Source organism: Grampus griseus, assembly GCF_964374135.1.
Source record: "Grampus griseus genome assembly, chromosome: 10".
NCBI classification, from domain to species: domain Eukaryota; kingdom Metazoa; phylum Chordata; class Mammalia; order Artiodactyla; family Delphinidae; genus Grampus; species Grampus griseus.
The window spans coordinates 79,163,318-79,175,368 of record NC_139004.1 but is presented as its reverse complement, the minus strand read 5'-3'; the positions used below and the strand labels follow the sequence as shown (position 1 = coordinate 79,175,368).

The 12,051-nt window shown below is 47.7% G+C and overlaps 1 protein-coding gene across 1 annotated transcript in view; it reads left to right on the top strand.

Annotated features, from left to right (window-relative positions):
* Window positions 1–259: 259 nt before the first annotated feature.
* Window positions 260–12,051, top strand: part of ADAMTS9 (ADAM metallopeptidase with thrombospondin type 1 motif 9) — a gene marked incomplete at its 5' end in the record, with an annotated part of 174,170 nt that continues 162,378 nt past the window's right edge. Inside the window, 3 exons of the mRNA XM_082662846.1 lie at window positions 260–275; window positions 4,425–4,825; window positions 9,932–10,094. Of these exons, the coding sequence (XP_082518972.1) occupies window positions 260–275; window positions 4,425–4,825; window positions 9,932–10,094 (580 nt within the window). The remainder of the gene's footprint in view (window positions 276–4,424; window positions 4,826–9,931; window positions 10,095–12,051) is intronic.

The following is a 12,051-nucleotide window of genomic DNA, read 5'->3' as shown; positions in this document are numbered from 1 at the left end:
CATCCTTCGCATTTCTGTTCACCAGACTCTCTCTCCCTAGTGACTAATCTCCATCATCAGTCCTCTGGGATTCAGTTTTCATGAAGCAGCAGCCAAAGAAGCTTCCCATTTAACCTACAATAACATTCAATTCCAGTAAAGCCTGGGAGAAGAAAATGGGCTAACATCTGTCCTTCCATTAACTCCAGGTGATCTCAGTAAGCGGTTCTTCCTTCAGAGCAAACTTCTGTGAGGGGCCAGCTATTACAGAATCCAGTCTCCCCTCCTGCACTCAGGTAATTTTATATTCTTATTTGTAGAACCAACTTCCAAACTGCATGTACATATATTTTTCTTTCATAATTTACATTTTATTGGTTGTTTTGAGGCTCAATACACATTTTAATTTGTACACAATTTTAACGGTTGTACCAAAAATCTAAAAGGTCATGTAGCTGTGATTCTTTCCTAAACAGTTATTCCAGTCAGTTTCCGGCCTAAAATCTGGTGGCAAGTATTCCATAAAAGGATATCAAGTATAAATTTATTTATCACTTATTAATTTGTATTATTTATTTATATATCACATATATTTATATACAATAATTACATATTATAAATATGATAAGTCATTTTAGCACAATTGAAACAAAATAGAAGGTTTATATTTATTCATTCATTCAATAAACATTTCTTGAGCTCCTACTATGTGCCAGACCTGTACTAGATGCTGAAGAAAACATCATGAAATATGAATGAAATAGATTAAGAGGATTATCATGAAATACTCAACCTTAGAGAAAGGAGCAAGAGAGCCAAAAACAAATCATACATAGCAAAGACAGTTGAGACAATTCTCTTGATGATTTTAGTCACCCTCACCCAAACCAACCCCCCCCAAACCTAGCAACATTTCTCATTTATTCATTCTATATGATAATTATGAACTTGGACTAAACTGCTGAAACAGAGTTTGAATCTCAAACAGAGTTTGAGACAAACAAGAGTTTGTCTCTCACTAGTTGGGGGACCCTTATCAAATTATTTTACCTCTTTAAACGTTAATATCCTTATCTGTAAAATGAAATTACTAATACTGCCTGCCTCATAGGGCTGCTGTAAGAATTAAATGCTGTATTCAATGCACAAGGTGTAGCACGTGGTATGCACTCAAAGTTATTATCATTATTATTATTCAGATTTTGACCTGAATTATTTAGTTAGCTAGCTCAATCTACCTATTAATTTCTTATAATTTCAAACATCTTACTAAGATTTTTTTTGAGACTAGATGTAAATTCAGAGGTAAGCTAATAACACTTAAGAAAGGATGAACAGACTCACTGAGGATAAGAAACTTAGAAATCCAGGCTCTTGGTCACCTCAGGAGGTTGCAAGAGATACTGTGTAGTTTTCATCCCTATTAGCTGTGGAAATGATTGGTTGTATTAGGAGCAATTTTAAAGAACCATAAACAAAGTTCATCCTTTAATGCCAAGTCCTAGAAAGAAAACTAGGGAGAAAGAGTACACAAAGGAAACTTCTGCCCTTACATATAATCATTTCTATACTGTTAGATTCTCTATCAGGAGGGATTTAAATTGAAAAAGAGGAAAATTGTTTAATGGGAAATACTGAACACGTGCTACATTTTTAAGTAATTTTATAGTGGATGTCCTAGAATATTTTCCATAGGAATCACCTAATAGTTTGATTTCTTGATATTTTTCTGTTCCCTGCTAAACTCTCAGCAAACCTTAGACACTGTGATTGTGAGGAATTTTTATTACATAATGGAAAGAAAGATTGTGTATTAGCAGAAATGTCTTTTAGTCAATTACTTTGAAGGTTTTAGAAAAAGCTTTAAATGTTACCCTTTAAAAATCTGATTGTGCACTTGACAGGTATTTCTGTTTTGCCATCTTCACGTTGTGTACCCATCCTAAATCCCAGTCAGACAGATAATGGTAACATTGGTCTATCTGGGTTAACAACTTCTTTAGGAAATTTCAGTCTTGCCAAGTCATTTTTCCCTCTTCCAGGAGAAATATATGCATTAATGTTTCCAGAGTAGTGGACACGTATAGAATATTGCTATTTGGTCCCGGGTGTTGGCAATCTGGTATTTTCAACCTTGAGTGCCAGCCTACCAAGCAACAGAAAACTCTCGTTTTGGGACTTTTGGGCAAATACTCATTTTTACAGAAACTGTTTGAAACATCAGGGATTAAACACCTCTCTCCCTCTCTCTTTCCTCCCCCCCCGACCCCCCCCCCCAAACACATCCTCCCTCTTGGCCTGAATTCTTCTGACTTCCAAATATGCATCCCAAGGCAGAGGTAGTTATAGCTTGAAGTGTCAGCTTTGAGCTGCTCCAAGCATCTCTTTGGCAAAAAGCAAGCGGAAGTGATTGAGAAATCCCTCCAGGCACTGGTGCTTCCCCTCGAGTCCACGACAGTCCCCTCGCACTCCTCCCCACCTCCCCCCCTCCCCGCCCCATGCCCATATCTCTATACCCGGAGGCAGTCGGGGGCGCCTAAGTCCCCGCCTCCTCTCGCTGCCCAGAGCGGTTCTTAACCTTTTTTGGGCCCGAGACGTACAGAAAGCTATGGACCTTCTCGCGATGGGGACGGAGGTTGGGAAAAGCACAGCTTTAAAGCTTTGCGAAACTTTCAGGAGACCATGGATTTGTAACACACCGCGAACTGCAAAATAAGAACCCCAACTCTAAACCTCTTGACTTGAGGCGATTAAACCGAGAGCGGAGCTCCGATGCCAAATCTCGGCCCTAGTGAGAAAGTGTAGGAAGGGAAGGCGCTCCTGCGCTGGGCCACTTTCACTTGTAAGAAACCAAAAGAAGGGGGTAGTCAGGGACAGAAATTCATAAAGGGGGAAGGAGAAGAGGGAGGGATGGGGACAGCAGAGAAAAAGAAAAGGAAAGGGGGAGATGCGGGAACTAGAGAGGGAGGGGGGAAGAGACCACAACGGGGGGACAGAGACAGAGCGGCACAGAGACACAGGGCGAGGGAGAGAGATTCGGAAGGGAGAGAGGAGACGGCAGAGAGACAGACTGGGAACGCCAGGAAAGGGAGAGAACTTTCTCCGCTCTCCGTCCCCAGGGCAGGGAGTCTCAGGAAAGCCCGTCCCGGTGTGGTGGCGGGACCGCAATGGGCTGCCCCAGCGCTCCCGGCGCCTCTGGGAGCTCGAGTCCCGCACGGGCGGCCGAGGAGCGGACTCGATCTGGGAGGAGGCGGTCCCCACTCCCTCCGCTTTCTCCTCCCCTCTCCTCCTAGAGGCGGGGACCTGGGTACTTGAGCAGCGGAGGACCCGCGCCCCCCCCCACGCCTCCGCCCCCCAGCCCCCCATTCAAGAAGCCGCTCCGCTATCCCCGCCAGCACAGGGCGCCCGGCGCGCCTCGGAGCGCATGTTCCGCGCCTTCTCCTGCCCGCTCCCTGGACATTATGCGGCCGAGCAGCCGAGCCCCAGTTCTCCTCCTCCTCCTCCTCCTCCGGCTCCTCCTGCGGCCCGAGCGGTTCAGCTCTCGGCAGGCGGCGGCGTTGCTCAGCCGAGCGCAGACGGGACCCTCGCCGCGAGACCTCAGCGACTCCTAAAGTCAAAAGTTGGCGGCGGGCTCCGAGCGCTCTCCGCGGCCGCTGCCTAGCGTCGCCGCCGCAGCCGCCAAGGAGGACAGGAGGGAGGGGGGAGTGGGGGCGGCGGGGGAGGGGTGGGGAGCACCATGCAGTTTGTATCCTGGGCCACACTGCTAACGCTCCTAGTGCGGGACCTGGCCGAGACGGGGAGCCCAGACGCCGCGGCGGCCGTGCGCAGGGACAGGCTGCACCCGAGGCAAGGTAACGAGGCTCGGCCACCGGGACCCCTCCGCCCCTGTCGCCAGCTCCCCAGCCTCCGTGTCCGACAGCGGGCACCCCGCAGCGGAGGCCTCTCTCTCTCTCTCTTTCTCTCTCTTATCCTTTTCCTAGAAAGAATGGTCTCCCGCTTTGCAGCCTCTCCCTTCTTTAGGTCATTCTCAGCCTATTTCTAGAGAGAGACACACTGTGGAACGAACTTTGTCGTCTCCCCCTTCTTTTAGCCGGATCTTTTTCCTTCCCCACCCCAGGCCCCAAACTACAGTTACTTAGTAACTGGGGGCACCCCATCGTGGCGTGTTTTATTTTATTCAGGGTATTTGTCAGGATCTGTAATCATGTTATGTGTTTTGACTTATTCATTGTCTGGCTCCGACAGCGCCTAACACTGTTCCTGGCACATAGTAGGTGTTCAGCAAATATTTGTCCAGTGACTGAAGGTGAAGGGATTGACTCAAATGGGGGGGCAGGAGGGGGAAGCTGGAAAATAACTCAGGACGAAACCGCCCACTTCATTTTTAAATTAAAACTTGCGGAAAATTGAATTATTGGTTCTTGTGCCTCTGCTTCTCTCTGCAGTGAAACTATTAGAGACTCTGAGCGAATACGAAATCGCGTCTCCCATCCGAGTGAACGCTCTCGGAGAACCCTTTCCCACGAACGTACACTTCAAAAGAAGGCGACGGAGCCTTAACTCTGCCTCTGACCCCTGGCCTGCCTTCGCCTCCTCCTCTTCCTCCGCTACCTACACCCAAGCGCATTACCGCCTCTCCGCCTTCGGCCAGCAATTTCTATTTAATCTCACCGCCCATGCCGGATTTATCGCTCCAATGTTCACTGTCACCCTCCTCGGGGCACCCGGGGTGAACCAGACAAAGTTTTATTCTGAGGAGGAAGCGGAACTCAAGCACTGTTTCTACAAAGGCCATGTCAATACCAAGTCTGAGCACACGGCCGTCATCAGCCTCTGCTCAGGAATGGTAAGTGGACGCGCACCCCTCCCCTGCCCTCTCGCCTCCTCACCCGCTTCTAGGAGACTTAATTGCTCTCTTCGTCTAAGACCCTCACTGCGCCGTCTCTGCTCTGGCGTTAAGTATCAGCTACAAACTTGTTTGCGTCCTACGCTTTGGGTGGCTACACCGGTGAGTGCGCGAGAGGAGCGCACGCATCCGCCCCCGGGGAGTTCTGGATGTTTCGGAGATTTCTAGGGTCCGAATTCGACTCAGCTGAGTGTTGCCCCACACCGGTAGGTGGCTGGGAAGTCGGTTTCCAAACTCAGAGAGTTGTCCTTCCTTGCTGCAAACTCGGCCGCCCAGGAGCCGAGCAGCTGAGCGCACTGAGAACCCGACTCCTTATTGGCGCGTCTTGAGTCGGGGGTGTGGGCTGAGAATCCCCAGCCACGGGTATGGGGAAGTTCCTTCCGTGTGTCTTGGAGTGCGCTGCGTAATCTAGAGTCCCCACGTTCTCTCAGGGCCTTTTTTCACGCGCCAGGAACCCTGAGGCTGAGCTGGATTGACAGGGAACAGGTCCCGTCCCAGGAACGGAAGGGTGGGCCGAGGGCTCAGGGGGCGGGGAATGGGGCGGAGCCTTCCCTGGACGCTTTGCATTAGGGAGGAAACTGGGAATGGGGGTGCGGCGCAGTGCGACTCTGCACCCTGCTGGTGGGGTGGCCCCGAGAAGCAGAAATACTGGGAGAGAGCTTGGAGAGGCTGCCCGGAGGAGGTTTCAGTTCTTCTGGGATTTCCACCACCCATGGGGTGCCAGAGAATCCGAAAAGAGAGCCTGCGGCGCGCGTTTCCCTAGAGAGGGAAGGCGAGAGGGCGGGGCGGCCACCTCTCTGCGCTGCAAAATACGCACTTAGCAGGGGATCCAAGTTGATACCCCTACCCCCTGCCTAGTTACGCCCCCCCCGCCCCACTTGCCCTCCAGTGGGCCCCACGCGGTGTCCGCCCTCTCCGCTCCTGATATTTGAGGACCCGTTGTAAGGTTTTGACCCGAGCAAGAGCTGTTCTAGGACTTTCGCAAGCAACGTGCGTTTCTCCCTCGCGCTGTGACGCAGAAACTATCGCGGGTCAGACTCTCCCAGCGCACGGGCGCTCTCCGCCGTGCGCCCCCGTGATACGATTATTTTTCCCCAGAGCACCCATTAACTCCCCGTCGTTACTTTTTCCAAGTGGGAGCTTGGATACTTACCCAGGGCTCTTGGCTGCCCCCTCCACGGGCTGCTGTGAGTGGCTCGAGTCCCGCATCTGGATGTCTCATCTATCTCCGCTGCTCAACCGAAGGGTCGGGTGGGGAGCGAGGCAAGCTTGAAGACTCGGATGGGGTAGGGTTAGCCTGCTGGGATGCGAGGACGAAGATGAACGCCTTTAGCCCCCAGCAAAGCTCCCAGAGCCGCCGTGCTTTGTTGACATGGTTTGGGGGTGGGCGGAGACGGCAGTTAGGCGAAGGGGAGGGGGTGCTGCAGTGAGTCACCACTGCCCCAAGACGCCTGGAATCTTTCTGCTCTTAGCAAGGTTGGGGTTTGGGTGGGCACAAGTTAGGTGCCGGAACCCAGGGCATCAGAGTGTACCCAAATCCCAAGGTTGTAACCCACAATTCCAGAACCTTACTGATAGGGCTACGTGTGTACGTCAAGTTTGTAAACAGCCTTTACTCCTCCTCCCTCCCCGCCTCCACACCCCGCTGAGTGGCCCCAGCAGTGGTATGTTTTACTGCGCAGGACCTTAGTTTCTATTGGCAATTTTAGGTGGTAATTCGCACGTGTTAACTGCGGAGTCGTAACTCTCTCAGGGAACTGAGGGCCGGGACTTCAGAAGGACTGTCTAGACCTTGAGGAGTCCGTTTATATTGCGTTTAATTTGCAATCTGGCCCTTTTTGGGGGAGGTGGGGGGCAAGGTCTGGCATACATACGAAAAATATGTGAGCTGGCTGTTTCTATCTTCAGGGACGAATCTAGCTCCAAAACCCTTGCCCCTTTGTCTTCCTCCTGGAATTTATCTTTCTTCCCAAGATGCCCCCTTACCGTTTCAGTACTAATAGTATCCTGACGTTCCTCGTGGCCCACACAGGAAACCTTCCTGGAAATGTTTCACTCTTCAGAGTGAGTCATGCCAACCTTCCCCACTCCCGTCACCCCTCTGGTCAGTTACTAGTTTCCCTGAATTCCCTCTCAGATGCGCTTCTCACCTGTTCTGAACATTCCCTCCTATGACTCTGGACCTGTTTCCCTCTCTCTTCCTCTGTCGTTAGGACTGACGTCTTAAGAAATATTTCCATCTGGCTTCTTCTCTGGTCTTTTTTTTTTAATCCCTGCCACACACTGCTAACAGATGACTGATGACAAGGCACCACAAGATCGCATGGCTACCCTGTTCATTTACTTCACAGACCACCCCACCGCCTAGTGAACGACTGTAAACTCCTCCATCTGGCACGTCAGACCATTGACAGTGGACCTCCTCACCCCTTTCACATCCACATGTCCATTCGCATCTGTTAAGCTTTCCTTCACAAATCCTGCATTTCAGGCAACCTGCTCTCACGCATTTCTCTGCATTTCCCTCCCGTCCTAGTTCTACCTCATAGCCTTTGGGCCTTTGGATTTACTTGGTGATCTCACCCTGCTTCACATCCTCAAATCATACCCTTTTCAAAGTGTAACTAAGGTATCTTGTTCCCCGGGAAACCTCTTTGTCGTCCTTCAGACTGCTGTTGTCTCTCCGTCTCCACTTTTATAGACTCTTACCTGCATTTCTCTTTGATGTTTAGTGTGCTGTCGCTTGTAGTATGGTTCTTGGAACACGTGTTCTATCCCCTTTTCCTTGGCAGTAGGGTCAGCATCAATTCATTTCTCTCCCGTATTGGAGCCTTGTATATTATAAGCACTTAGTACCTGTGTTTGAATAAATGGTCACCTTACCCAAGAGAGGATTACTCTTCAGTCAAGCAATTGTTTTGTGAATCAGCCACAAAATTAATCTGACTTCCTATAGATACCATTTATTGAACTCTTACTATGTGTCTTGTACTATAATAAGTATTTTATGTATGCATTATTTCATCTAACTCCTTACAACAGCCCAATCCTTGAAACAACCCATTTTGCTGATGAGGACACTGCAGCTTTGAGAGTTGGGGCCTTGCTGGAGGTTTCACAGCTAGTAAGTGGCAGAGTTGGGGTTCCCACCCAATCCTCTGACCCGTACTCTTAACCATGGGCCAGAGAATGAATCTATGTTCTTAAAGAGAATTTCAAAGTTCTTGTTTTTGTTTGTTTGTTTTTTTGTTTGTTTGTTTGTTTTTAAAGGCACTGGACTAGAGTCAGGGTACCTGAGTTCTAGATTCACCATGGGTACTATTCAGCTGCTTCTGTATCACTGAAGGGGATAAGCCAGTTCCTCTCTCTGGGCCTCAGTTTCCCCTTTCAGTAATCAAAGGTGCCAGATCTTCACCAGATGGGCTCCCAGATTCTTTCTCAATATTTATAGCCTGTCTCTAGTAGCTTTCCCATGTTGTAGCCAGCTTCCTGCTCTGTGCTCAGAGAACACCAGAGTTGTATGTTGAAAATGGAGAGAGGTGTCTGGGTGAAAATAAACTTGTTAAATCACTTCTTCTCTGGACACCAGTTACTCTGTCTCTTATTTTGACACCAGACGACACTAGAGCTGTCTTCTCTTTAAGTCAGTGGTTCATGAGCCACACGGAGAGCTTTTTAAAAAATACGGATGTTAGTCGTCACCACTGGAAATTCCAAATCTGCAGATACAGGGTGGCACCCCAAATCTAAATTTTTTTTTCAACTTCCTAGGCAATTTTGACACTTAGCTGGGTTTGGGAACCCCAGTGTCTTAGCCAAGTGCTGGAAAACTTTATCATGCCTAAGAATTCTAAAATTTCAATTCCTGGGCCCTACCCCCAGATACTTTGATTCAGTAGATCAGATTTGGGGTGGACTGCGATTATTTGAGTATCTAACCTACTCCTGGATGATGCCTGTGCTGCTGCTGACGTTCAAGGACGCTCATTTCCCTACGTCCAGGGGAAAGTCAAAGGCCTCTGCCTTTTTCCCGCCACAGGGAAAAGGAACAATGGAGAAAGAAGAGCTTGATACTTCCCTTGAAACATTGCCCACCGGCATGGCATGGGGAACTTTTTAGTGTTCTTGTAATGTTTTGTTTGGGTGGTTCAACTTTGAATCACCATTAATCATTTGCAAAACTTGTTGGTACTTGGGAAGGGGAGGAGAACGAGTTACCTCTTTCAAGGTGCTTAGAGTGATTGGTAAACGCAAATTGTATCCTGGTGGTTAGAGGCTAACCCTGCAACACCAAAAGCCACTCATGTGTTCTAAGCCCTTACAAGGTATCACTTTGCTAAGCACTTCACACGCATTATCTTATTAATCTGCACGAGTGACAGTAAGTATTTTTGTCCTTAATTGATAAACAAGGAAGCTGAAGCTCAGAGCAGTTAAGGAACTTGCCCAAGGTGGGTGGGTAAGTGGCAGTGCTGGGATTGGAACCTCTGGCAGCCTGACTGCAAAGTCTTTTCCCATGTCCCTCCCTATGGCCAAGGGAAGGGGTGGTAAGAGACTCATGTGCCAGTGTCACGGGTGGCACCACCTGGAGTGCCTTGTGGTCAGCATATGCTTTCTAGTTTGAAGTCATAATAAGGCTTCCTTGGGTAGGCTTTTGCTTTTGGAGCTGATACTTGTCCCTGAGTTTCCAGACTGTCTTAATGCACAGAAACACTCTCTTTCAACAGTCTGTAGGAGTGTACATAATTAGAACTTGAGCACCAAGGAAGTATTTCTCACAGACAGGTTTGGATAGCAGGTGCAATAAAGTCGAGTCCAATCAAGGGTAAGGTACTGATATGACAGAGAGTGGGGAAAAAAACCAAAACAAACAGACAAAAGAAACAACTGCTTTTCCAAATATGTCAGGAGGACTTTTCAGTTTAAGCAGCCCTCATGGGAAAGGGATTGGGTAATGGTGCCGTTCACTTGGCAACATTCCACTGTCCTTTTCCTCCCAGTGGCTGAGTTATATTAAATCAACCTCTCATCTCTCTTTATTTGCAGCTGGGCACATTCCGGTCCCACGATGGGGATTATTTTATTGAACCACTGCTGTCCATTGACGAGCAAGAAGGTGAAGAGGAACAAAACAAACCCCACGTTATCTATAGGCTCAGCACCCCTCACAGAGAGCCCTCAACAGGAAGGCGTGCGTGTGACACCTCAGGTATTTGCTTCTTCCCTCAGCAGAGACCCCCCGCTGTGTGAGCTGGGTTAGTTGCCAGGCTACAAAGATGTAGCCCTTTCACAGACTACAGAGCCCTACCATTTACATTGTTTTTTATTCAGTCTTCAAGCCAGGTAGGTATATCCCCATTGTATCAGTACAAATGTGGAAGCTATGAAGAGGTTTAGTAACGTGTCCAAGGTCACACAGTGAATAAGTGACAAATCCAGGATTGGAACTCAAAGAGCAGGGGCTCCAAGCCCACTGTGGGCAGAGCTGCCTCTTTTGTTGCAGTTGCTCACGTTTAGGCTTATGCTTTAGTAATGTCTTGAGGCTATTGTCGCCGTATCCTCAATCAGCAATTGCTTGTGTTTTCTTGCTGGGTTGGTGTCTTCTATTCATTTGGACTTTTTTTTTTTTTTTTTACAGTGTAGGGTTATGAAAACGTCTTAACAAATGCAACGCACAAAAACTTCTATATGTTTATGGGAATTTTCCAGTCAACTTCAGTTTAATGTTCTGTGGCTTCAGGAAGTATAGGAATGGAGCTGTGGGTTGCACTGTCAGGTGTCAATCGAGTGCATATATGCCCACCGTAGATCTTCTTCCATCCTGGTCAGATTCTTTGAGGCTCGGTGCTGACACACTTGGCCAGTGTCAGGGGCATGTCCTCTGGGCACACCGGAAAGCTTATGCTTCTGTGTGCTTCTCATTCTGCAGTCCTGAAGCACCCTTTCACTGTCTTTGAAGCCTTGTTACTTTCTCTCTGATGATAGTGTATCATTAGAAACCGTCCATGTATTTGGTCCTGTGTTTTAGGGTGTTTGTTAAAATACCATCTTGTTTATTCCTGGACTTCCTCTTTCTGAAAATTTATCCCTCTCCCTATTCTTTATTTTCAAAAGTTGCTTCCCCAAACTAAATAACTTCTCAGGGTTTTTCTGGCTTCTCCAAATAAGACCAAAATTCAAGACAAAGGGGGTTTTTCTAAAATGATCACTTGTTTCATCTTGTATCTGTATCAGGTTCTTCCACTGTGACAGAGTGTGAAGTCCTGTTCTCCCCTGGAATTATTACTTCTAAAGTGAATCCTTTAACAAGGGATGACATTGGCTGCTTATAACCTGGTATAGCCAAGTTGTAGCATATGGCATCGTTAAGGCTTTCGGCTTTATCCCATCCAGTCCTGTGTTCTTAACCACCAGGGCTAGGTGGAACATAACTAAAATATTCTGTCAGTTAGACTCTCTACAGAGCCAAGGGGTGGAGGTGGGAGTCTGAGGGAGGGGTGTACTCAGAAACAATAGCCAGGGTGCCACGACTGCCAGCTGCTGGCAAGTTCAATGGCAAGACATTTATCACATCTTTTTGCCCATGCTAGTAAGAATGTTGACCTTTACTTCTTGAATTCCAAAATCTGAAATAGCCACTGCATATTTTATACATGTGTCTAAAACATACATATATCATGTAATAAAAAGGAAATAATGTGATTCAAGAGAGGAAGAGAAAAGTCTTTCTTAATACTATCATTCCAAAAATCCTCAGGGTTCACTTTTCAATTTAATTATCCAATTAAATAGACATTTGATTTTCTGGACTAGAGGACAAGTCATTGTCAAGTTCAGTTGAAAACACAAAAAGGAGGGAATCTGAAAAAGTAAAGATTGAGGACAACAAAAGATGGCTTAACTTTTCAAAACAGCTTTATTTGGGTTCTAATTATTGGTGGGGGCCTTTGAGTGCCACCTTTCAAATCACCAGTGCCAACTTTTAGTTTTCTTTCTGGTTTTTGCTTGCCAGTGACCGATATGACAGGCCCTTCCTTCACCCCGTGTGATGAATCAGAAGCCTGGCAGTTTTGATTGGCTCTTTCAAAGGTTGCTGCTGGACTATGCCACTCTGGTTTCTCTCTTCCAGCTGCTTCTGCACCCCTTCTTTGAATTCAGATGCAGGC